Raw genomic sequence first — 25557 nt, 5'->3', positions numbered from 1 at the left:
AAAAACAAAACAAAACAAAACCCCATAACTGTTAGAAATAATAAACTGCCTGGAATTTGCTTTAAAATTCTCCAGCTAGGTATGTGTGGATGGCTGTGCATGTTCATGTTTATGTGTGTATAGGTGAAACAAAATTGGTAAAATGTTGATAATTATTGCACTTTGTGATGAGTACATGGGGATTCCTTATACTCTCCACTTCTAGATATGTTTGAAATTTTGCAGGAAAAAAGCTTAAAAATGGCTTATTTTCTAAGTATTGTACTATCTGTACAAATAACCTGATTATCCATATATATATATATAGGCTGTAAACTCAATATTTCTATTACAATACAAATAAATATAATTATTCTTCTTAATTGTGGAACAATGCCAACATTTAAAAAAGCAGTTTTTGCTTTGGACAATTTTATAAAATCTCTCTAGTTGAGGATCAAGGAAGCTTTATCCCAGCTGTTTATCTCTTTGGTATGCATTAGAATCCTCAAGTTTTCTGCTAACGAAAGGAACTTGTTTCACAATGGGCAGAGTGCTGGCCTCATTCCATTGACTCTTGGTTTACTCAGATTGGCTTTTACAGAGCGTAAGGTAGTTATATTAAGTGCCAACTCATCACTTTATTTTAGCAAGATGAAGTGTCTCAAGAATCCCTAAAGAGAATATCTTACTTATAAGACACAACTTTCTTTAAGGGAATTATCCCATGTACTTAGATTAAAACCCAGTGTAAAATGTGCTTTAAATGAGGCACTTTTAAATTTCTGACCTTGTTCCTGGGTATTTCTTCCCTATAAGTGCAGAATTTTCTCCTCCTGGTAAAACAGAAAAACTCTTCTAAAATGTGGAAGAAATTGCAAATGATCTTCAGCATCAGGTACCTTTACCTCTTATCGGTATTTAATTCAATAAATCAAAATGTGATTTGTAGCAAATATAAGGGGTCTTAAATATTGAACAGGAATTAAGACGTAGATTACAATGTTCTACTGATGTACTAACTCAGGAATGTAGGTCAACCGTTTTATATTATTATCACAGGTTCTTATTTTATTAATGTATGCTTTGACAATGGAAAAAGGGATTATAACCTTCTATTGTTAGTCATTATTTTATTATTTAAAATATATAGCAATCATTTAAACATTTTTATATAACAGGACATACATGTTTAGAAAAGCAATCTCAGCAACAGGTCTCATAGAGAAATACATCTAATAATTTGCTTCAGTGGAAATCATTGTTGCTTCTTCAGAGCAATAACTGCGTAACATCTGGGAGATTTCACAGGATCAAACAACTTCACAAGAGCAGACCACGCAATATCTTCCTGCAAATTGATAAGTGATTTAGATATACAACCATTTGTTGAAGAAAAAAATGAGAGATGAGTCGGATTTTATATTGTAATATAAAAATTACATAAAAACAAAGGTGCTTCACAGAAAATTCTTATTCTTTGTTAAACAAAATTAACATTCATAATTACACCTTCAAGAAAATTTATGCTGAGGAAACAAGGATGTACATAGAGAGTGAACTCCAAGTTTATTCTTTGCTATGGTTGTGAAAAACTGGAAGTGGCCAATCACAAATGAATATTAGGTTAAATAAATTATTTTATGATTAAATGTTCACTTTGTAGTACATTTAATATGGTGGAAAATTCTGAATAACATAAAATAAATTAGATGTAAAACTGCATTTATAATTTTGTTCTAAATTTAATTAAAGTACAAATAATGTGCACGTATATATATATACACATATATATACATAACCACATATATCTGAGAGATTTCTTAAATATATTAAAAATTTAATAGTTGGAGCTATTAAATAAAAGGTAGGATTATGATTACTCTTCATTTTCTTTATTATATACCCTGTATTTTAAATTTTTTAACATAAATGTGCATTATTTTATAAGATATTGATTGAAATATTAAATATAACATTTCTATAATTTCTATAATTTCATTACAACCTATTAATCTTTGTGCATATTGTTTTGCTTACCTCTTGTACATAGGTCATTGGAGATTGTTTTGAAAAGGGATGTGAGAATCTAGTAAAATAGGTACTGATTCTGTCACCCACTAACTCAGGAACCAAAGCTTTCCTGTGATTTGAAGTTAGCTGGCAGCTTAGGAAAGTACATCATTATTTACATATTTAAAAATTGCCTTTCTCTATAAAAATACAAATTAGAACAAAGCAAACATTTTAAAATATCCATTTGTTCCAATCAGCATTTGTTCCAATTAGCAAAATAGGAAAGTAAAGCTTCCCATATGACCAAATAAAACTGTTAAAGATTTGTCTACAGCAGAAACACTTGGTGAATCCATGAATGGGTTTAATTTAAAAAGTTCACTAAACTGTTTTGACCATAGCTCATAGTAGAATCTGCAAAAAAATATTTTCCTTAAAGACAACCCAAAAGACAGTATTTTTGTCATTTACCATAGATAAATTGTGAAAAAACAGAAGGAATCTTCCTTGATCAGAAAGAAGTTTCTATTCTGCAGAATCCATATGGCCAACACTCCAAAAGTGAATTAAAAGACAAATTCGTACAAAATGAAATGTATATACAATATCTTTTATGTCAGGCCTTTATTAATTTCAGCTATACAATATTTCATATATAGTGGTTTATGTTCACTGCCTATGTATAGTAATTACCATACAATTAAAAGAATGTAAACTTTATTATAGTAGCCTTGCTGAAAACATCTGTTGTACATATGTTTATATGTTTAAAAAGAGATGGAATGAACATTTAAACTATGAAAATATAATGAGAAAAATTTTCTTACTAGTTTTATGTGACTCTTATCCTATATATAAGTGGCTCTATATTACTGTATTTAATAAAATATTTGTTATGTATTTTAAAATAACATAATTTACCTGCTCTTTCAGGTAACAAAGTCGATCCAGAAGAATCAAAGTCTCTATACAGGGAGCCAGAACAACTTTCAACTATAATAAAAAAATTAGATAGGTAGGTTGGTGGTACTTAAAAAAAGAAAAGACTAGTTTATTTCCTTAAACTTATGTTTAAGTAAATGCATCTACAGAAGTTTATATAGGCTGAATCTCCAATACCCATGCACAACTTCAGAAAATGAATATTTCAGAGATCAAAAGGTTTTCTTTAATAATAGGAAAAGAATGTCCTTTAAGTGACTGTGAGGTAGACTCCAACAAGCAATCATATGTGATAGAAAGCTTTTAAAGGGGTACTAAGAATGAAATTCATTACAAGGAGTGCTTGTGAAATAACTGCATTGGGACCAATATGTGTTCAAAGAACTCTGAAACTTTTTGTGCATTTATAATACTTTTTAAAGAGAAATCTACCATGTGTTCTCTTTATTACATTACTGACACCTAATATAGTCCTGAAATAGGAAATGATCCAAAACAGTTTTTCTACAGTAAGAGAAAAACACCATAGATTGCTTGGCCCATAATAAAATTTAATAGGACCCTATTCAAGTCTAGCAACATATCCAATTCAATATGCTTAACTCTGAGATTTACCATATTAAAAGCTTCCAGCTCATTCATTCGAGGCTTATACTTCTCGTAGTAGTTCATTATAATTTTTTCTGGCAGCTTCAAGATAAAAAACAACAATAAATTTAACAATAGTTTAAAAATATTTTTCCTTGTCAAACATATCCTAAAGTAAAATCAGCATGACATCAATTTAATACAACTTAGGTATCTGAAGAACTTGCTCTAAGGATATTCATGAAGCAAGTCAAGATAACTCTAAATTACTTAAAACTTTTACACTGATATAGGTTATGCAGCACATCATAAATAAAACCACCAGTAACATCCCATTAATATTGTTTAATTTCAACAACTAATAAGGAAATGTTTACTTTCATTTGTTATTATGCTTCGGGCATACAGGAGAAGCTCAAACATTTTTTGACTAAAATTAAATTTTACAACACTTTATCTAAAACAAGACATCTTTGAGCAAAATTCAAAGGCAAGAGAAACACAATGGCATATATTCATACTTAAGGTAGCTTCTTCTAACATCCACTTTACAAGTCCATCAGAGAGAATTACTTTTCTTTCTTTTTCTTTTTTTTTCTAAAACAAATACCTATAGTATGTTGAACTCTTGTATTTAGCAGGCCACTCTCTAGTTCAATTGTGCTTTTGCTCCTGCTAGATGAGCTTTGTTACTGAGGCAATTGTATTTATTTCTAAACTTGCTATGCCAGTTACATTATTGTCATAATATACAGGTGGAGTATCCTTAATCCAAAATCTGAAATGCTCCAAAATCTGAAACTTTTTGAGTGACAACATGACTTTCAAAGGAAATGATCACTGCAGCATTTCAGATTTTGGATTTTTCAGATTAGGGATGCTCAAATGGTGAGTATATAAGGTAAATATTTCAAAAAAAAAAAAAAAAAATCTGAAATCTGAAACACTTCTGGTCCCAAGCATTTTAGATAAGGAATACTCAACCTATTATGTAAATAAGTACTACATAACAAATGAAATATGAAAGCAGCAGGAAAAATTGATTCTGTAAGTTGAATGCCTTTGTGAAAGGCCTGATAAAGCAGAGTTACCAAAAGAAATTGTCAATTAGATGTGGTCAGCACAAATGAAAGGCTGGATAAAACGAGTGAAAATCTGAAAAGACTTGTAGTCAGGTTTATTTGCAAATGGTTAAATAAATGTATTAGTTTTTCAAATTCTTTTTTTTTTTTTAATATTGCACTATATTTCTTTTGAATTTAAAAAAACTATAAAGGGTAATGGAAAGTAAGGCTTTGTCTCATTCAATTTCTTGTGAAGCTTTCCAGAAAAGCTCTCCCCCTTTGTACAGAACTCATGCAGATTACACACTCCCCATCCTTTTCAAAAGTTTGCCATTTTCTGAATCAAACGAGTCTCTGCTGGAGCAAACTTTTGCAGAAGAATATATTGGACTAAACCCAGGCCTGAACTTCAAGGCAGCAAAAACTCTCATCTCACAAAATTGTGTGTGTTGAATTACACTCTTTAGTTCTCTCCTCTATCATCTGAAGATCAGCAGTTGTAAGATAACTCAGAACTCATAATCTTTCCTAATCTGCTCCCTAAAAACGTATTTCTTCAATATGATTTCTTGGGTGCTCCATTTTCTTTGTTTTCTTTTGTGCTAAATTGGGAAGCACCATGCTGGTCATCAGTTATGTTTATTTCAAACTAGAGATTGTTGATTTTGTTCCTCAGGATAAGACACTTTAGAGAAATATGTTCTGTTGATTTTGTCTGAGATCTGTAACCGTGGGCATTTCCTCTTGACATCTTTCTGCATCCCTCTTTTACCTTCATTATACTTTGTAATATACATAGTTTAAGATTTCAAATTCTTTCTGATATTGACAAAGAGAGTTTTGTTTCTCTTTCTCATTCTGTGTGTTGCTTTTGAGTGTATTCTGGAAAGAAAAGGTGAGAACACCTTTTTACTCTAATATTTTAAAAAAAGTTTGTTGTTTTTTTTTTTTTTTTTTTTTTTTTTTTTTTTTTTATACTTTAAGTTCTAGGACATGTGCAAACGTGCGGTTTGTTACATATGTTATACTTATGCCATGTGGTGGGGCTGCAGCCCATCAACTCGTCAGCACCCTCAATGCATCATTTATTTCATTGTATAACTCCACCATGCATCCTCCCTCCTCCCCCCTCCCCCATCCCCATGAATAGAACCCAGTGTGTATGTTTCCCCTTTCCCTAGAGTCCAATTGATCTCTGTGTTCAGTATTCCCACCTTGAGTGAGACATGGGCCGTGCTTGGGTTTTCTCTTCTTGTGATAGTTTGCTAAGAATGATGGTTTCCAGCTGCATCCATGTCCCTACAAAGGACGCAAACTCATCCTTTTTTATGGCTGCATAGTATTCCATGGTGTATATGTGCCACATTTTCTTAATCCAGTCTGTCACAGATGGACATTTGGGTTGATTCCAAGTCTTTGCTATTGTGAATAGTGCCGCAATAAACATACGTGTACATGTGTCTTTGTAGTAGACTAATTTATAATCCTTTGGGTATATACCCAGTAGTGGGATGGCTGGGTCATATGGTACATCTAGTTCTAGATCCTTGAGGAATTGCCATACTGTTTTCCATAATGGTTGAACTAGTTTACAATCCCACCAACAGTGTAAAAGTGTTCCTATTTCTCCACATCCTCTCCAGCACCTGTTGTTTCCTGACTTCTTAATGATTGCCATTCTAACTGGTGTGAGATGGTATCTCATTGTGGTTTTGATTTGCATTTCTCTGATGGCCAGTGATGATGAGCATTTTTTCATGTGTCTGTTGGCTGTATGAATATCTTCTTTTGAGAAATGTCTGTTCATATCCTTTCCCCACTTTTTGATGGGGTTGTTTGTTTTTTTCTCGTATATTTGTTTGAGTTCTTTGTAGATTCTGGATATTAGCCCTTTGTCAGATGAGTAGGTTGCAAAAATTTTCTCCCATTCTGTAGGTTGCCTGTTCACTCTGATGGTAGTTTCTTTTGCTGTGCAAAAGCTCTTTAGTTTAATGAGATCCCATTTGTCAATTATGGCTTTTGCTGCCGTTGCTTTTGGTGTTTTAGACATGAAGTCCTTGCCCATGCCTATGTCCTGAATGGTACTACCTAGATTTTCTTCTAGGGTTTTTAAATTAATCTTCGTATAAGGGGTAAGGAAAGGATCCAGTTTCAGCTTTCTACTTATGGCTAGCCAATTTTCCCAGCACCATTTATTAAATAGGGAATCCTTTCCCCATTTCTTGTTTCTCTCAGGTTTGTCAAAGATCAGATGGCTGTGAAGGGTATATTTTGAGATCGTTTGTTTGTCTATATCTCTGTTTGTACCAACATGCGTTTGGTACTGTACTTGTAGTATAGTTTGAGTCAGGTAATGCCTCCACTTGTCTTTGACTAGGTTTCTGGCACAAGGGCTCTTTTTTGGTCTATTTTAAGCAGTTATTTCATTCTGTGAAGAAGTCTTGCTGATGGGATGGATTGAATCTATAAAAACCTGGAGTATGCCCGATTATTCTTCTTCCAGAGCAATGTCTTCATTTTTTGTCCTCTTTGATTTCACTGAGCAATTCGTTTGTTGTTTTAAGAGATCCAAAACTAGATATTATAGACTAGGCATTGTAAGTATGTTTGATGCAAAAAAGCCAAGGGAGAACTCCAAACGGTGAAACCATATGCAAACCTGTGTGCAAAAAAACCCAAACCAAATCAAACCAAATCAAACCAAAAATGGCCTTGTTCTTACAAGTGCATAAGAAGTATACAGTTGGCCTTCTCTAACTGCAGGTTCTGTACCCACAGACTCAATCATCTGCAGATCAGAAATAGCCACGAAAAAAATAACAATGCAAAGTGACATCAGCACGACGACTGACTACAGATGCCTGATGCCAGTCCCCCTATACAATAAAGACACAAGGCAATGAATATACAGATGAAATTTGATTGGAGTGTTGAATGGAGAGCACTGGTGTACAGCAGGGAAGTGGAGATGCACCTGTGGTGATTAGAAGTCCAGGTGGGCAGTTTGGACACACCTAGCCTCTGTAGCTCCATCTTCTCTGATTGGATGAGATCTGCCCCAAATCAGCAGAAACTTCCTGTTACAGGGAAAAAGTAAGCAGAAGAATGCTACCAGCCCCCATTGCTACCACAAACACCATCCTTTCTACAGGAGAATCTCATAGTCCTCATAAGTGGTAAGCCCAGTTTGGAGAGCTTCCAGGAACCCTCACAGCTGCATTGTCCCAGATTAGGAGTACAATGCGTGCACTCCCCACTCCCACTTAGCCTTGTATGCCAAGCTTCTACAGCACAGAGCCATCTTAAGACCAGAGTAATATCAGGAGTGCACCCTGCTCTGAAAGTCATTAACACTACCTTATCTGTACCACTGGGACTCTATCTTCATTCTACCAAGCCCATATGGGTGGCTGACTGCCACAACCTAAGCTGCATGGGGCCTGGGTCCAGGATTGGCTGTCACTCTGGTCCTACACAGCAGAGAAACCAACTCACTTCTAGACACAAAAACAGTCTGGCAGTCCTGTCTAGTGTAAACCTACCCTTGAACTGGCAAAATTGCTGCATGCCCAATCCTGAGGGGAGAGGCCGTGAAGCCTCCAAACAACTGACATGCTCTGGGGCCAGGTGAAGTACTACACACACCCACACCCAGGGATGTACAAACAGTCCTGTGGTGCCACGCCCCTTGAGCTACCTAAAGGTCCAATGCACTCAATCAGGGTCTGGGAAAGACAGTCCCACAGTCTGCCCCTAGAGGGCAATCACCCAGGCTCACTGAGCAGCTGTGTGGGCCTATGACACAGGCCTGAGAAATAGCTCTGGGGACCATCCCCATTATACATGCCTCCAAGCCAGCTGAGTAGCTGTGTGCCTACATTCCAGGCTTGAGACCTGGAATGTCTCAAGGACAGACCTGGCCGACAAGGCCTAGGGTCAGTTGAACAGCCTTGCACCCCTTTCCCAGGCCTTGAGAAACAGCCCTGTGGGCAGCTCTTCGCAGTCCCACCCCAAGCTGACTGAACAACTGTGTATATGCGTTCCCAGCCAGAGTAACTCCCCAGAACCCCAATGCCAGCTCCAAGCTGGCTGACCCATCATATGCAAGCATGCACCCCCAACCTGAGAAACAGCACAGTGAGGCCACCCCTAACAAAGCTGCCCCACCACTGTCCACAAACTCTCTAAGCCTAGGCCACTGAGACACTCATGAATGCCACTAGCATGGACTGCATCTGAAGAATCTATGTGGACACTATACTACTGCATCCACCTAGGACCACAGCCAATGTACCCCACCCTACTAATATCCCAAAACCCATTCATATGAGTAAGCCTTTCCTTATGAAACCTACTCCATAAAATTGGATGATGTGACTTTTCCACCAAGTGCATGGAAACCAATGCAGGGAAACATCAAACATGAAAAAGCAAGGAAACATGACACCTCCGAAAGAACACAATAATCTTCTAGTAGTGGAACCAAACTATAAGGAAAGACACAAAATGCCAGAGAAAATAATTCAAAAATAATCTTAAGAATACTCAGTACAAATAGATAAGTCAATAAAATCCAGAATGATAAATTAAAGAGATAGATACAAAAAAGAACCAAATTGAAATTCCACAGCTGAATAATTCAAGGAATGAAATAAAAATACAATTGAGAGCTTCAATAACAGAATAGACCTAGCAGAATAATTTTTTTCAAAATGAAAAAGACAAAACATTTTATTGATGAATGCACACACAGATGAACCTAGACAACCACTAAGAGTTCCTCACACTTTCATGTACTCACAATTGTTTCATCTTTATAGACATAAGTGAACAATTGGCTCTGCTCAAAAGATATGAAAAAATTTTTTAAGTTTAAATATACAGTCTTAATTATTCCAATGTCCCAATGTCCCAAGACAGATTGTAGGTAATGGAATCTCAACTGCATCTCAAAGAATCAAAAACAAAAAACAAAACTCAATGTAATCTATAAGATTAATATATTTATAGGAAAAATTCATATTAAGTAAATTCTACCCCTCTCTCCCTCTTATCTATTCTCTCTCTCAGTTATTGACAATTTTTTAATAGTATAAGAGGGCAGCAAAATTTCTCATCAACTTTTTCAAAAATAAACTATTAAAAAGATACCCAAGAGACTTATGAATATAACACCATTGAAATTATTTACTGAGAAAATACTTTGTATTTCTATAGTATTTTAAAGTAAGTTCTCCAAACTGTTTCAGAATCTGTAGTGTTTTCACAAGTAACATTTTATTGGAGTTATCATATGACATAGTTGGTATGGAAATGATTACATCTAATAGATGAAAAAGATTTAGACATAAAGAACATCAAGCCCTAATGTCATATGATGTTACTGCTAAGAGTTAGGATTAGAACTCTCACCCTATTCTTAACCCAGTTTAGTATCCTAAGTCCCTATATATTCTGTTTCACAGAATGCTACTAGTCACTGTGCTCATGTGTTCAAACAAGTTTGGGCAATGCTGTGTTAAACAAAGCCAACCATATTCCCAGAGGCTTTATCATGCATAATAAATATCCAGGAAGGGTATGAAGAATAGGGCAGGTGCCATAAACTGAAAGCCCTGTAGGCACCAGGTAGGTAACAAAAGTGAGGAGGCAGGGCTAGAGAATGTGGCCCCATCTAGTGGGGCCCTGACCATACAGGAATGCAGTCTAAGCTAGCCTAGTCTTTTCAGAGAAGCTACAAATCTGAGTTTTAATTTTAAATTCCCAGGTATTTATGCATGTTGCATCAATTTAAGAAAAAGAAAACACTGTAGTATGAAAAAAATATTTAGGCCAGATCAGGTTGGTCTCATTTAGAAAATCTGAAATACCATGAGTCACAATTTTATTTTCCCATAGGACCTTCATTCAAAGGATCTATTAATTTCTTAGATCTCTGCAGAACAGTGTTGAAAATGTGCCCTTTGCAAGCAAGCCTCTTGTCCTCCTAGACCATTATGGTGGGAGCACCTCTAAACCCCAAGCATGAATTATTCAGCGTTTACTCAAATTGAAATTGAAATTAATACCCAGCCTTAACTGTTCATGTAGAAATGTTTCTCTTCTGACAAATCTAGCCCCTGCAAATCTATATTTCTCAACTTCTCAACAATTATACTGATAATTGAAGATATCTTTACAATAAGCCTCACAATTGAATTGTGAAAAATAACACTACAATTGATTAGATATGAAAAAGACGCTTCAACTTTCTGAAACAATTTTAAATATATAAGTGGTTTAAAGGCATTTACAAGTTTAGAATTTGCGTTGAAACTAGTGAGTTTCACAGTTAGAATGGCAATCATTAAAAAGTCAGGAAACAACAGGTGCTGGAGAGCATGTGGAGAAATAGGAATACTTTTACACTGTTGGTGGGATTGTAAACTAGTTCAACCATTATGGAAAAGAGTATGGCAATTCCTCAAGGATCTAGAACTAGATGTACCATATGACCCAGCCATCCCACTACTGGGTATATACCCAAAGGATTATAAATCATGCTGCTATAAAGACACATGCACACGTATGTTTATGGCGGCACTATTCACAATAGCAAAGACTTGGAATTAACCCAAATGTCCATCTGTGACAGACTGGATTAAGAAAATGTGGCACATATACACCATGGAATACTATGCAGCCATAAAAAAGGATGAGTTTGCATCCTTTGTAGGGACATGGATGCAGCTGGAAACCATCATTCTTAGCAAACTATCACAAGAACAGAAAACCAAACACCGCATGTTCTCACTCATAGGTGGGAACTGAACAATGAGATCACTTGGACTCGAGAAGGGGAACATCACACACTGGGGCCTATCATGGGGAGCAGGGAGCGGGGAGGGATTGCACTGGGAGTTATACCTGATATAAATGACGAATTGATGGGTGCTGACGAGTTGATGGGTGCAGCACACCAACATGGCACAAGTATACATATGTAACAAACCTGCACGTTATGCACATGTACCCTAGAACTTAAAGTATAATAATAAAAATAAAATAAAATAAAATAAAATAAAAAAATTAAAAAAAAAGAAACTAGTGAGTTTCAAACACTATAATACTTGCAATGTAACTTTTCTAAGGCAGAAAGGCTTTTTTTTTTTTTCTTTTCCTATTCTTTCCTCTTTTCCCTTTCATTTCTGCCCTGTCTTCTTCACTTCTGCCCTGTAAAAATTAGTTCAGAGAGCCTGGTAGTTGTTTCCTGTAGTGCCTAGCATTGTTTACTGTAGTGCCTAGCATTTTAGTAGAAACAGCATAAAAGTGTTCAATCACATGGCAAATGATTTTCTCATCGTGGTGTCTACTTGGTCCATACTCACTTCTTTTGGTGGGTAAAATACTCAGCTTCTTTTGACTGGTAAAATAGCTACCCTGATCCAGGGATCAAGTACTGAATGCATCATATTTCCAGAGCCATGAGAAAATAAACACACCTGTTACAGTCAAATGAGACTAACTCCTATTTTATTTCCATGGATGAAATAAAAACCTGGGTTCATTGAGAACCCTTGGAGGAACTTAAGAAATGTAACATTTGGAGTTATAATATAGAAATAAGAAATAATCATGAATTTCTTTCAAATAGTCTCAAATCAGATTTGATTTTTAAGTCCTATTTCTTTCTTCTCAACAGCTTTGGTGGCCAAGATAGAAGTTCATTTCCTACATTGTCAGTGATTATTCTCTTTGATGGACACAGGATTTGTGGAGTCTAAAGACAACATACAATTCTAAAGTATTCATGTTGGAAAGGGAACTCTGCAATGATCAGAAGGATTGAGTCAGTTTTAGTATAAAAAATGAGAACTATATTAACAATGAGGCTGACTACACAGAGTTTTGAGCTAGAGACTCACTCTACCCAATACCACTGATATGTTGAAATGCTAGATGAAACTGACATAGAAAAATAATCCTGGAGTTTAAAATATGTCTGACATGGTAGTATCTGGACACTGTCTTCTGCAGTCATGGGCATAAAACTCAACGAGCACCACTTTAATCCATGACATAAAGATTAACCTCAATAATATAGATATCTTCTGCATGCACTTGTCTTTCACCTGCACTCTGCAAAGCTCCAATTAGAAGGTGGTATGGTTTGGCTGTGTCCCCATCCAAATCTCATTTTGAATTGCAGTTCCCACAATCCCCATGTGTCCTGGGAGGGACCTGGTGGGAGGTAATTGAATCATGGGGGCAGTTTCTCCCATGCTATTTTCATGATAGTAAGTTCTCATGAGATCTGATGGTTTTATAAGGGGCTCCCCTCTTTGCTCGGCTCTCATTCTTCTCCTTCCTATTGGGGTGTGAAGAAGGATGTGTTTGTTTTCCCTTCTGCAATGGATCTTAAGTTTCCTGAAGACTCCCCAGCCCTGAGGAAATGTGAGTCAATTAAACCTCTTTCCTTTATAAATTACCCAGTCTTGGGCAGTTCTTTACAGCAGGGTGAGAACAGACTAATACAGAAGGTCTCTTAACAAAACCATATGCAGTTGCAGCATCTTGCATATGATGTAGAAATACTTTATGTTAATGTTGACATCCAAAAAAGTGAGAAACACCAAGGCAGAAATACAGATTTAAAAAATTAAAGTGTAGGCAATTCTTACTAACTCATCATATGAGGCCGGCATAACATTGATACCAAAAGCAGGTAAGGACACAACAATAAAAACATAAAACTACAGGTCAATACCTCTGACAAACATTAAACACAAAAATAATCAACAAAATACTAGCAAACTGAATCCAACAGAATATCAAAGATAACACACTATGATCAAGTGAGATATATCTCAGGAATGCATGGCTGGTTCAACATACACAAAGCAATAAATGTGACATCACATCAACAGAATGAAGTATAAAAACTGTAGTATTATCTCAATAGATGTAAAAGCATTTGATAAAATTCAACATCCCTCCATGATAAAAGCTTTCAACAACCTTGACATGGAAGAAACATGCCTCAACATAATAAAGGCCATATATGACAATTCTATAGCTAACATCATACAGAAAGGGGGAAAACTGAAAGTTTTTCCTCTAAGAACTTTAACAAGACAAAGATGCTCAGTCTTACCACTCTCATGCAACAAAGTACTGGAAGTTCTAATCAGAGCAATTAGGCAAGAAAAAGAAATAAAGGACATCCAAATTGGAAAGGAGAAAGTAAAATTATCCCTGTTTCCAGATGATATGATCTCATATATAGAAAAACCTAAAGATTTTACCAAAAAAAGTCTTAGAATAATAAACGAATTTAGTAAAATTGCAGAACATAAAATCAACATACAACAATTATTGCATTTCCATACAAAATGAACTGGATTACAAAATTAAGAAGTCAATTCCATTTACAATAGTCATAAAGGAAATAAAATATATATGAATAAATTTAACCAAGGAGGTAAAAGACCTCTACAAGGAAAACAACAAAACACTGAAGAAACTGAAGTGGATAGAAACAAATGGAGAAACACCCCACGCTCGTGGATCCAAAGCATTAATAATATTAAAATGACCATACTACCCAAAGCAATGTACAGGTTCAATGCAATCCCTATTGAAATACCAATGACATTCTACACAGAATTAGAAAAAAAAAGTATTAAAATCTGTATGGAGTTACAAAAGATCCAGAATAGGCAAAGCAATCTTGAACCACAAGAGCAAAGCTGGAAGCATCACACTACTAGACATCAAAATATTCTACAAAGCTGTAGTAACCAACACAACATGATACTGGCATAAACACAGAAACATAGACAAATGCAGTAGAACAGAGAACCCAGAAATAAATCCATGTGTCCACCAAAATCAGCTAATTTTTGACAAAGATGTCAAGAATATACATTGGGGAAAGAATAATCACTTCCATAAATGTTGCTGGGAATACTGAATATCCATATGCTGAGGAATTAAACTAGATACCTCACTTCTCATCCTATACAAAAATCAACTCGAAATGGATCCCAAGACCTAAATATAAGACCCAAAACAACAAAACTACTAGGAGAAAACACAGGGGAAACTGCTTCAGGATATTGCTCTGGGAAAATATTTTTGAGTAAAACCTCAAAAGCACAGGCAATTAAAGCAAAAATAAGCGAAGAGGATTATATCAAACTAAAAAAGCTTCTGCAGAGCAAACAAAACAATCATCAGTGTGAACAAGACAATCTACAGACTAGGAGAAAATATCTGTAAACTCTTCATCCAACCTGGAATTAATATGCAGAATATACAAGGAACTCAAATATCTCAACAGCAAAACAACAACAACAACAACAACAACAACAACAACAACAAACCCAAACATCCAAGGAAAAAAAGGGCAAGTAATCTGAGCTGATATTTCTCAAAAGAAAACATACAAATGGCCAAAAAATATAGAAAAAAATGCTCAACATCACTAATTATTGGGGAAATGCAAATCAGAACCACAATGAGGTATCATCTCACCCAGTTAGGATGGCTATTATGAAAAAGATAAAAAATGACAAACGTTGGCAAGGATGCAGAGAAAAAGGAACTCCTATACTCTGTTGGTGAGAATGTAAACTAGTATAGCCACTATGGAGAAGAGGATAGAGGTTCCTGAAAGAACTATAAATGGAACTATCATATGATCCAGCAATCCCATTACTTGACATTTACCCAAAGGAAAAGAAATCAATATATCAAAGAGACATCTGCATCCTTATGTTTACTTTGGCACTACCTATAACAGCCAAGATAAAGAATCAACCTAGGTGTCCATCAACAGATTAACAGGGACAAAGAAAATGTGATAAGTATAAACAATGAAATATGATTTGGCCATAAATAACATTGAAATCCTTAATTCCTGGCAACATGTGTGAAACTGTAAAACATTAGGTTAAGTGAAATAACCTAGGATCAGAATGTTAAAAACTTAGTATTTTCTCACTCAGATGCAGAAGCTGGGGGAAAAAAAAGCTAATCTCATGGAAGTAAAATGTAGTACAGAGGATTCCAGAGGCTTGGAAGGGTAGGAGGAAGTGCATTATAGAGAGTGATTTGTTAAAGAATATAAAATTATGGCTAGATAAGAGGATTAAGGTCTAGTGGTCTATAGCATTGTAGGATGACTATAGTTAACAATAATATACTATGTAGTTTCAAATAGCTAGAAGGAGGATCCTGAATGTCCCCAAAACAAAGGAATGATAAATGTTTGAGATGATGGATATGCTAATCATCCTGGTCTAATCACTATACACAATATATATTGCAACATCACTATGTATATCAAAAATATGTATAATTATTATTTGTCCATTTAAAAAATAAAAAAGAAAACAATAAAAAACAATACAGTATAACTACTTACATAGCATTTACACTGTATTAGGTATTATATATAGTCTAGACATTATCTAAAGTATAGAGAAGGATATGCATAGGTTCTATACAAATACTGTGACACTAGGGACTGGAGCATCCACGGATTTGGATATCCATGGGAGTCCTGGAACCAATCCCTTGAGGACAGCAAGTAATGACTGTATTCATGTGTTTTTAAGTAAAAAATTCAGTGCTTAAAGAGTGATTTCATGCTTTAATCAACTTGTTAAATTAAATGCTTAAAAATTAGGCTCATTAGATTACAGAGATTATAAGAAAATTTTAAAATGAAGAGAGTATCTCATTTAAGCTGTATATATACACCTTAAAGATAGATGTCAGAAGTATATTCATGGTCTCATGTTACAGACATGTATATTTATGTATATACATTATGTTAAATGAAATAAGCCAGGATCAGAATGTTAAACATGGTATGTTCTCACTCATATGCAGAAGCTGGAAAAAACATTAATCTCATAGAAATAAAATATAGTACAGAGGATTCCAGAGGCTTGGAGGGTAGGGTGAAGTGGGGTATAGGGAAAGATTTGTTAAAGAATACAAAATTATAGCTAGATAAAAGAATTAAGTTCTAGCAGTCTAAAGCACTGTATATTCATGGTCTCATGAATGTATATTCATGGTCTCATATCATAGACATCATTACTAAGTGTTAAAGCCAATGAGAGCCTCTTCAACTTCCTGAAGATAAAAGGAAGGCATTCGAATGGAAGCATTGCCTTGTATAGATCATCTTAGGCAAGAACAGACATGCAAACTTAAAAACTGAGAGTGCACACTGAATGGCAGCTGAAAGTACTGGTCATGAATGCCATTGCTCCATACTGCTCAACTCTTAGTCTCTAGAAAAAGGAACTAGCATGAGTTAAGTTGTGCAGTAGGGCCCTAGTAGGGCTAATTAGTGGGCTCTGAATCACCTACAGGAAGACATCCAGTCCTAAAGAGAAATTGGAGTGGGAGACAATATGTAAGAAATCATGCTCAGGTGCTTTAGTGTTTTTTTTTTTTTCTTTTTTCTTCCCACTTTCCTTGTAGTTTGTTGACAGTGATTTTAACTCTAATATATTCTATGCATTAGACAGTATATGTCTTAGTACCCAAAATGTTTCATACATTTGACCAATTTCATCCTATCAGCCAGACTTTCACGAATTAAAGTCCTGGATACAAGCAAATCTTCTTTAACTCTTTAGTACAATTCATTATTCCTTGATTTTCTTCTGCCTTTATTTCAAACTTTAATTCCTTAATCTGTTTTAGAAGTACATTTATTTTGTCTGTTGACAAGCATGAATTTTCTCTTTATTTTTTTCTCGTAGGTTTATTGTTTGCCTGATGATTGCTAGTTTTGAAAAAAATGCCAAACAAGCATTCTTGTGCTCAATGTCTGTTAATAAGTTATATAAGTATGACAAACAGAAGCATGAGTTCTAGAGTTAAACAGCCTGGATTAGAATCCTTCCTCCCCAATTTCCTAGATTTTGGGCTAAAGAAATCCACTTAACCTGTGTCTCAATTTCCTCATCTACAAAACAATAATATCACTTATTTCATACGGCCATCCTTAGTATTCAATGAGATAATATAAACAAAGCTTTTAGCACAGTGCCTGGCACAAAGCAAAGGTTTGGTAAACAATAATTATCTCATGTTGCTTCTAAAAAATAAATATATTTTATAACAGTTTCGTAGTACAGAAATTTTGAAAATAGGACAGAGAATTTCCATATACTATATACTCTTTTCTCCTATTGTTAACATTTTACAATATGGTATATTTGTCATAATTAGTGAACTAGTATTGATATATTATTATTAACTAAAGTCCACATTATATTCAAATTTCCTGAGTTTTTATTTAATATCCTTTTCCAGGTATAGAATCCCATCCAGGGAACCCACACTGCAATTAGTCAGTTTCTCAAACTTGTCTTGATTTGCAGACCTTGACAGTTTTGAGAAGTACTGGTCAGGTATTTTGTAGAATGTTTCTCCACCAGGATTTATCAGATACTTTTCTTATAAATAGAGTGGGGATAGGCTTTTGAAAGAACCACCATAGGAATAATGTACCATATTCCTCACCTTATAACAAGAGTACATACTATCAACATGAATTATCACTGTTCATGTTGACCTTGATTACTTGGCTGAGATTCTGTTTGTCAGGTTCTTCACTGGAAAGTTCCTCTTTTTCCCCCCTTCACATACTATGCTCTTTGGAAAAAAGTCACTATGCACAGGCCACACTTAAAGAATGGGGAGTTTTGTTCTATCTCCTTGAGGAGGAAATATCTATATAAATTATTTGGAACTCTTTTCCATAGGACATTTGTCTCTTCTCCTCCACGTATTTATTTCTTCAATTTGTTTAAAAGTAAATCTATATAAGGGGGTTCTAGATAAGCAAAGGAGGACCATATACTGTAACTTTCAGAGTGTGGGTTGGATGAGTGGATTACAGACACAGTTGTTCAGAGACCCTTCCCACATCATATGTGATGAGAAGATGGGTTAGCAACTGAGGTAGTTCTCACCACTTGATGGTGGGACTGAAGGTTCTTGGTTAGGACATAATTGACTTAAGAACTAAAGTAAATGGATGTGAAGGTGAAGGCATCAGCAGATCCTGTCAAAAAAGTCAAGGAAGACACAGCCAGTGGCAAGGAGGCTGAAGTGTTCCTGATATTCTCAGGTTGATAGAGGAAGTTATCCAAAGATTAGTATCACTGTGATCTTCTGGAATAAATAGAGCAAAGGTGACTCAGTATGTTTATTACTTTTAGGTATGATTTCATTTTGCACATAACTGATCTTTCTAAGCTTGAAACATATGGGCTTTTTGCTTTTTAGTTTTCAAGTTTTCTATTGATAGATCCTCAAGTTCAGAGATTCTTTCCTTAGTTGTGTTCAGCCTAATAATAAGCCCATCAAAAACACTCTTCATTTCTATACCAGTATTTTTTTGTTGTTTTTCTTTTCTTGGAGACAGAGTCTTGCTCTGTCATCCAGGCTGAAGTGTAAAAGCATAAGCATCGCTCACTGCAGCCTCCAACTCCTGGGCTCAGGCAATCCACCTGCCTCAGCTGCCCAAGTAGCTGGAAGTAGAGGTGCATGCCACCACACTAGCTAATTTCTAAATTTTTTGCTGAGATGGAATCTTACGATGTTGCTCAGGCTAGTCTCAAACTCCTGGGCTCAAATAATCCTCCTGTCTTGGCCATACAAAGTGTTGGGATTACAGGTGTGAGCCACCGTGGCTGGCTACTGTGACAGTATTTTTTATCTTTAGCATTTCTTTTTAGTTCTTTTTAAAAATTTCAAACTATTTCCTTACACTTTCAATTTGTTCTTGCAGGCTACCTACTTTGTCCATTAGAACTCATTATTGTTTTAAATTCCTGGTCTGACAATTCTAACATCTTTGCCATATCTGAATTTGGTTCTGATGTTTGCTCTGTCTCTTCAATCTGTATTGTCTTGTAGTATGCTTTGTAATTTTCTAAATAGCCAGATATAAAGTACTGGATAAAAGCAGCTGCTGTAAATAAGCCCTTAATGATATGATAGCAACATGTGAGGGGAGGGGAAATGATTTTCAATGGTTTGTAGTCCTATAATTATGTCTCAGTCTTTTAGTGAGCCTGTGTCTCCGTACTACAAACTTTATCAGTGCTTCTTGGTATTTTTACCCTTTCTTGGGTGGCACAGGATGGCTAGAGTAGGCTGGAGTTGGATATTTTCTTTCTCCCCCATGGAACGTTAGAGTTGGCTGAAGCTAGGTATTTTCCTTCCCTCAGGTGATTTAGGCTCTGATAAAACACTAGCAGGTTAAGTTCTGATTATATAGTTTCTTCTGAGAAACTATTCATAAGAAAGTATTCAGAAGAGTAGAACGATCTGGCGTATTTCAAAAATATTTTTCTCTTCCCCTTGATGGAAGCAAGAGGGAATTTTTTTCTCTATTATTCTCTAAAGCCAGGTTGAGCTCATTAAGGTAAAACTCACAAAGGTGTGGGTGGTCCCTTACGAGTGGTTCCCTCTGTAGTTTTTAATTCCTAAAGTTGTCCACACTGAGCCTCCAACAATTTGTCAGTTACAGTTCAGGTTTTCCTACCCTGGCACCGGTTTCTGTGGAGGTTTCTGTTCCTACAAGTTATAAATCTCTGTATTTGCCTGTCTTTCCAGTTTGAGAGGTAGCAGTTTGCCCTGTGATCTCACTTCTCTTAAGATTTGTGGACTTTTCTGTTTTTTTTAGTTTTTACTTGCTAAGACTGAGCGGCAGTTTCCAAGCTTTTATATGCTGGACTGGAAGCTATCCACTGTAAATGATTTTGTGAAAAGTAAATAAGGTAATGTTTGTGGTGCTCATAGCATAATATCTATCACAGAGTAAGTGTTTAGTAAATATTCACTTTTATTAATTTCTTATTACTTATATATACTAATAAATATATTAAGAAACATTTGTTGTGGTTATTATTAAAGACAAACTGGGAAAACAAAGCAGAAAGAATGATAATAAAATTTTAAATGTATTAAGTAAAACTATAGCTCTTAATTTGTGACAATAATGCTTAGGTTTGTGTTCTTGATATTAAATATAAGACATGAAATGAGATATGCACTAAAGGTTTGCACTAGGTAAGACTAATTGGAAGGAAGATCAGTCAGATGAATGAAAAACATTTTTTTAAAAATAACCTAATAAATTAATTAGTGTAACCTTATCTATTCTCCTTCATTTATGCAAAAACTAGGAGAGTCTTCATTTTCGTGACTAAATTAAAATATTTATAAACATCATGTTGATTGTGTTATTACTTGTAGTGCATATAAAAGGATTACAATAATGAAAAGGAGTATTATATAGTTAGCATTTACTATATACATTGTGTTAAGAACTTTACATATATATTACCTAATTTAATCCTTCCTAAATCCTATGACTTTCTTATAGCTATTTTAAAGGGGAGGAAACTGACTAGTCCCACTTCAACTGCTTTAAGTAATAAAGCAACTGGGGATTAAATGAATAACTTATTTAATAAATAATAATACCTTTTAGCTTTGATATAACATTGTTGTCTTTGTAACATTTTCAAGAAATCTATTTCATTCCTTTGACCACCTACTCTATTGTTTGTTTCAATTTATAGTCAATTCAAAATACCGGAGTAATCCAAGTTCATTTAATATTTTAGTTAATAGCTTGTCTGAATAATGTTGAAAGCTATTTTTTTTCTCAGTGGTAGAATATTTATTACTATCAGTCAATAAGTTTATCTTTCTGCTTTCAATAATATGTTATCAATTATTAACTTGGGCCTCCTATGATATTACAACTTTTCAAGATTCTCCTATTCAAAGGCTTTTGAATTTAAGATTTTTAATTTTAATTAGTTATATAAGCTAAAAATAGATGCATTTCAAAATTAAAACCATTCTCTCTTGCTTTACTTCTAGTTCTCACTTGTACTGTTGTCCTACTTTTTAACTCTCTTTTGATTTGTAAATTGGCACATTTTAAACTCAAACTAAAAGAGGGAAACTCTCGGAGATACATGACAGTAAACTTTCTACAATGACAAGTAGGATAAACTGGAAAAAAGATGATGGAGGTCTGGTTTCAATATAATTTGGGCCTCTTCACAAATAAGAGTAAAGCAGAAGGGAAACTATTTTGTATTCTCTCAATTCATTACAAAATAGAAGTCCTTCTGTCTTTTCTGAAAATAATGAGTCATCATATACTGACCTTGGACTCATCTAATCCAAGCTTCTTTAGAGACCGTCTGACATAATCCAGAAATGAAGAACATTTGGAATAAATTTTACCAACATGCCGATCACTGTAAAACAAAATAGAATAAATTTTTAGTTTTTCCAATGTAAATTTTAGATGATTTTAAATTCAATTATGAAATATTTTAAAATATTTTCTGTGGATACAGCACAACATCCAAATGTGGTCAAAATATAGTAATACTTTTGAGGACATTTTAAAGTTACATGTTATAAAGTATTCAGGATCTGCTTCTGATAATTCGTATAACATATAGCAGTGAAGGCTGCGAGAAAGAAGTTTTAAACACAGTATTAAAAAGCCTCATTTTTAACAGGAACTATTGGTCTTTCAAAAGTTTCCATTGTGCTATGAAACACATTTGAGATTTACTGGCTCAATATTACAATGCACATCTCGTGACAACACCTGTTAGTAGAGGTAATAATTCAACAGCTATGCAAAGAGAACTTCTTCAATACCAGCCATTGAGTAAGCCCCATATAATGAGATGGATCTGACTTGATCTCATTTATGCCCTGCAAATTCTTATTAATAATTTAAACAAAGTATCACGGGATGGTTTTGAATTTAAACAATACAATGCTAGAGTACCACATCTCACAACTTTGGTTACAATTTAGGTGTAATGTAAAAATCAACAGGATAAAAAAATTACGAATTATCAAAAACAAGGAATAAAGCTTCATTTACTCTTGGCAATATAAATATTAACACCTCTAATATTAATTAGACATAATGTTCTATCAATTCCTCCTTTTAAATATGTTTAAAACATATTCCTTCAGCTCAATTTCAAGACGACATCTCAATTCCACTTTTTATTACATATTGTCTTGATTATTCCAACTATTTCCTAATTAAGACTTCTAAAACTGAAGTCTCTCTTCTTCACTTCTTCCGACATGTTATTTTCTTTCTTTCTTTCTTTCTTTCTTTCTTTCTTTCTTTCTTTCTTTCTTTCTTTCTTTCTTTCTTTCTTTCTTTCTTTCTTTCTTTCTTTCTTCTTTCTTTCTTTCTTTCTTTCTTTCTTTTTTTTTTTTTTTTTTTTTTTTTTTTTTTTTTTTTGAGACGGAGTCTCGCTCTGTCGCCCAGGCTGGAGTGCAGTGGCCAGATCTCAGCTCACTGCAAGCTCCGCCTCCCGGGTTTACGCCATTCTCCTGCCTCAGCCTCCCGAGTAACTGGGACTACAGGCGCCCGCCACCTCGCCCGGCTAGTTTTTTTGTATTTTTTTTTAGTAGAGACGGGGTTTCACCGTGTTAGCCAGGATGGTCTCGATCTCCTGACCTCGTGATCCACCCGTCTCGGCCTCCCAAAGTGCTGGGATTACAGGCTTGAGCCACCGCGCCCAGCCCCGACATGTTATTTTCTAAGAGCCTTTTTATTTTGTCACTTTTCTGCTCCAAAAGCTTTCAATACCTCTCCCATTTATTGGGATACATTTAAAACTCCTTAAACAATCAGGGCCCACTATAACCACATTTCTCAAACGCATATCCCATTACATTCCAGTATTTAGTTTTTTCTCCTTGTATCAGTCTACTAATTGTTTCAGACTGTCTTCCACATTTCTGCCTTGGTACATTTGCTCATGCAGTTGTTACCTCTTAATGGATTACACAGTTCCCCACTCTCTTCTACAGCTTGGTTGAACTGAAGTATTCCTTTATGATAAAGTGTAAATGTACATGTTCTTTTTGGTAACATGACTAATAATCTTTCTAATTTTGAATTTCTATAGCCCCTATGATTCTTCCATTCATTTGTTATTTATCACTGCCTTGATTTAATATTCACTTGAATAGGTATAGGTTCCAGAAGGCAGAAAATATATTTTTGTAGGTTTCTGTATCACTCTCAGATCCTACACATACAGAATCCTACACATACACATCTTTCTCAGATCCTATACATTTTAGGTGTAACAGATACCATATAATAGACATATATCTTATATATCACAAAATAATTGATTTCACTGTGTAGCCAGGAAAATATGCCATTTAATATTAACTCCCTGCTGCTCAGCTTTACAAAGTTGTTAAGCTTTGATTTTTTTTTTTTTTTAACCCAAAAGGACAAGCACTTAAGTCTTTCCCATAAGCCAGTTATTCTGGCTCCAATTTTATACCATTCTTCACTGTCCTACGGAGTAGCTCTTGAGAAAAAGCATAGAATAGTACATATGAGGGTGGCTTCCAGTTAGACTGGCTCTATCATCTATGAGTTTCTTGTTAATTAAAATGGGATATCAATAGCATTTACTTCATAGAGTCACTATGAGGATTAAATTTCATAACACATATAAAGTGCTCAGAACTGAGCCAGGATGTACGCTGTTGTTGTTACTTTCATTAATATTGCTTTTATAATTACTGGAATTATAGTCTAGATTTTCCTTTTATTATACAGTTAAAAGACCCTGAGTAAAATGTTTCCAAATAAGTATTAACATTATAAGTGTAAGAGAGAATATAGTGTAAGTGTAGGTGGTATTGATTTGTTTCCTGGGTGTTGTCCTTCAGACTACTTGAAAATAAGAGAAATATTTTCAATTTTAATTTGGCCTTGTTTTAGTTTTCCTTTTCAAAATACACTACTTTTTACTGTTGCAAAAGATCACAGTATGTTTATTATAAAATTGCTTTTAGTGTGTTAAGCAGTAATTTGCTATATAAGACTTTTCCTTAAGTCCTTTGTTAATCTGTATTATTTCAGACCTGTTTTTAGCAATAACAGGAAAAAAATCACTCAACCGGAACTAGAAAGTTGATGATGTGATGATGTTACTTCATCTCTTTATGACATTGCCTCCTCAACAACACTGGCATTCTCTTAGTTTCTTGAACACACAATGCTTTTAGCTACAAACACTATTCCTGGAACACTAAACTCTCAATCCCTTTGCTTTGAAAACACCAAACTCCTCCTTTCAGATCCTATCTCAAATATTGCTGCCTTAGTTAAGCCTTTTCTGGCTCTCCAGAAGTTGGGCTCCCAACACAGAGAACTTTTCCTTCACATACTCTCTCTTGTTTCTCTGTTCGTCTCCCCCTTGATATTTTAAGCCACTGAATTCTCCAAAGGGGGTGAACACATCGAAAGGGAAAGAAAATATTAGATTTTTTATTTCTATTTTGTCTCTTTTAAATTTCAATTTCTGAGTTTACTGTAAAATCTATACAATATGCTAGTGGAGAGACATGTATACCACTTATAAATAAATATTCATTTTTGCATGCATGCTCAGAAATGTTTCTTGACAGACGTCTGAAGCGTAAAAGTATGTTTGAGACTACTACTCTAATCAGCTGGAATATAGCTGTCTTGCTCGTGACAATATCCCCAGAACCTAGCATAGTATCTCACACAGCAGGATCTCCATAAATGAATTAAATAATCTCTCAGTTAGTGGAAACAAATACATCTAGTTACACAATAAGAGAAAAATTCATTAATATAATAAATAGGTCTATCTATTATATTCAAGTATAATAGATAAGCATATAGGTAGGCTTAGTTATACAAATAAGTGTAATTTAAAATAGAGAGCTACTGAAGAAATTCGTAAGAAAAAGTGCAAAGTAAACAATACAAATAACAGTTAGTATTCATTTTGTTTACTATGTACCAGTAATTCTTATGTCCTTTGCTGCATTTACTCAATCAGTACAACAATCCCATGTGGTAGGTCCCATTATTGTCACCATGTTAAAG

At 34.7% G+C, this 25557-nt stretch overlaps 1 protein-coding gene across 1 annotated transcript in view; it reads right to left on the bottom strand.

The window, feature by feature from the left end:
* Window positions 1–1032: 1032 nt before the first annotated feature.
* Window positions 1033–25557, bottom strand: part of METTL25 (methyltransferase like 25) — a 119507-nt gene continuing 94982 nt past the window's right edge. The window contains exons 9-12 of the mRNA XM_010372546.2: window positions 21793–21886; window positions 3553–3627; window positions 2917–2988; window positions 1033–1330 (exon numbers count right to left, since the gene is read on the bottom strand). Coding sequence (XP_010370848.2) covers window positions 1238–1330; window positions 2917–2988; window positions 3553–3627; window positions 21793–21886 — 334 coding nt within the window. The 3' untranslated portion in view covers window positions 1033–1237. The remainder of the gene's footprint in view (window positions 1331–2916; window positions 2989–3552; window positions 3628–21792; window positions 21887–25557) is intronic.

Source organism: Rhinopithecus roxellana, chromosome 10, assembly GCF_007565055.1.
Source record: "Rhinopithecus roxellana isolate Shanxi Qingling chromosome 10, ASM756505v1, whole genome shotgun sequence".
NCBI lineage: Eukaryota > Metazoa > Chordata > Mammalia > Primates > Cercopithecidae > Rhinopithecus > Rhinopithecus roxellana.
The sequence above is the reverse complement of the archived record's forward strand: the minus strand, read 5'-3'. Positions and strand labels throughout refer to the sequence as shown.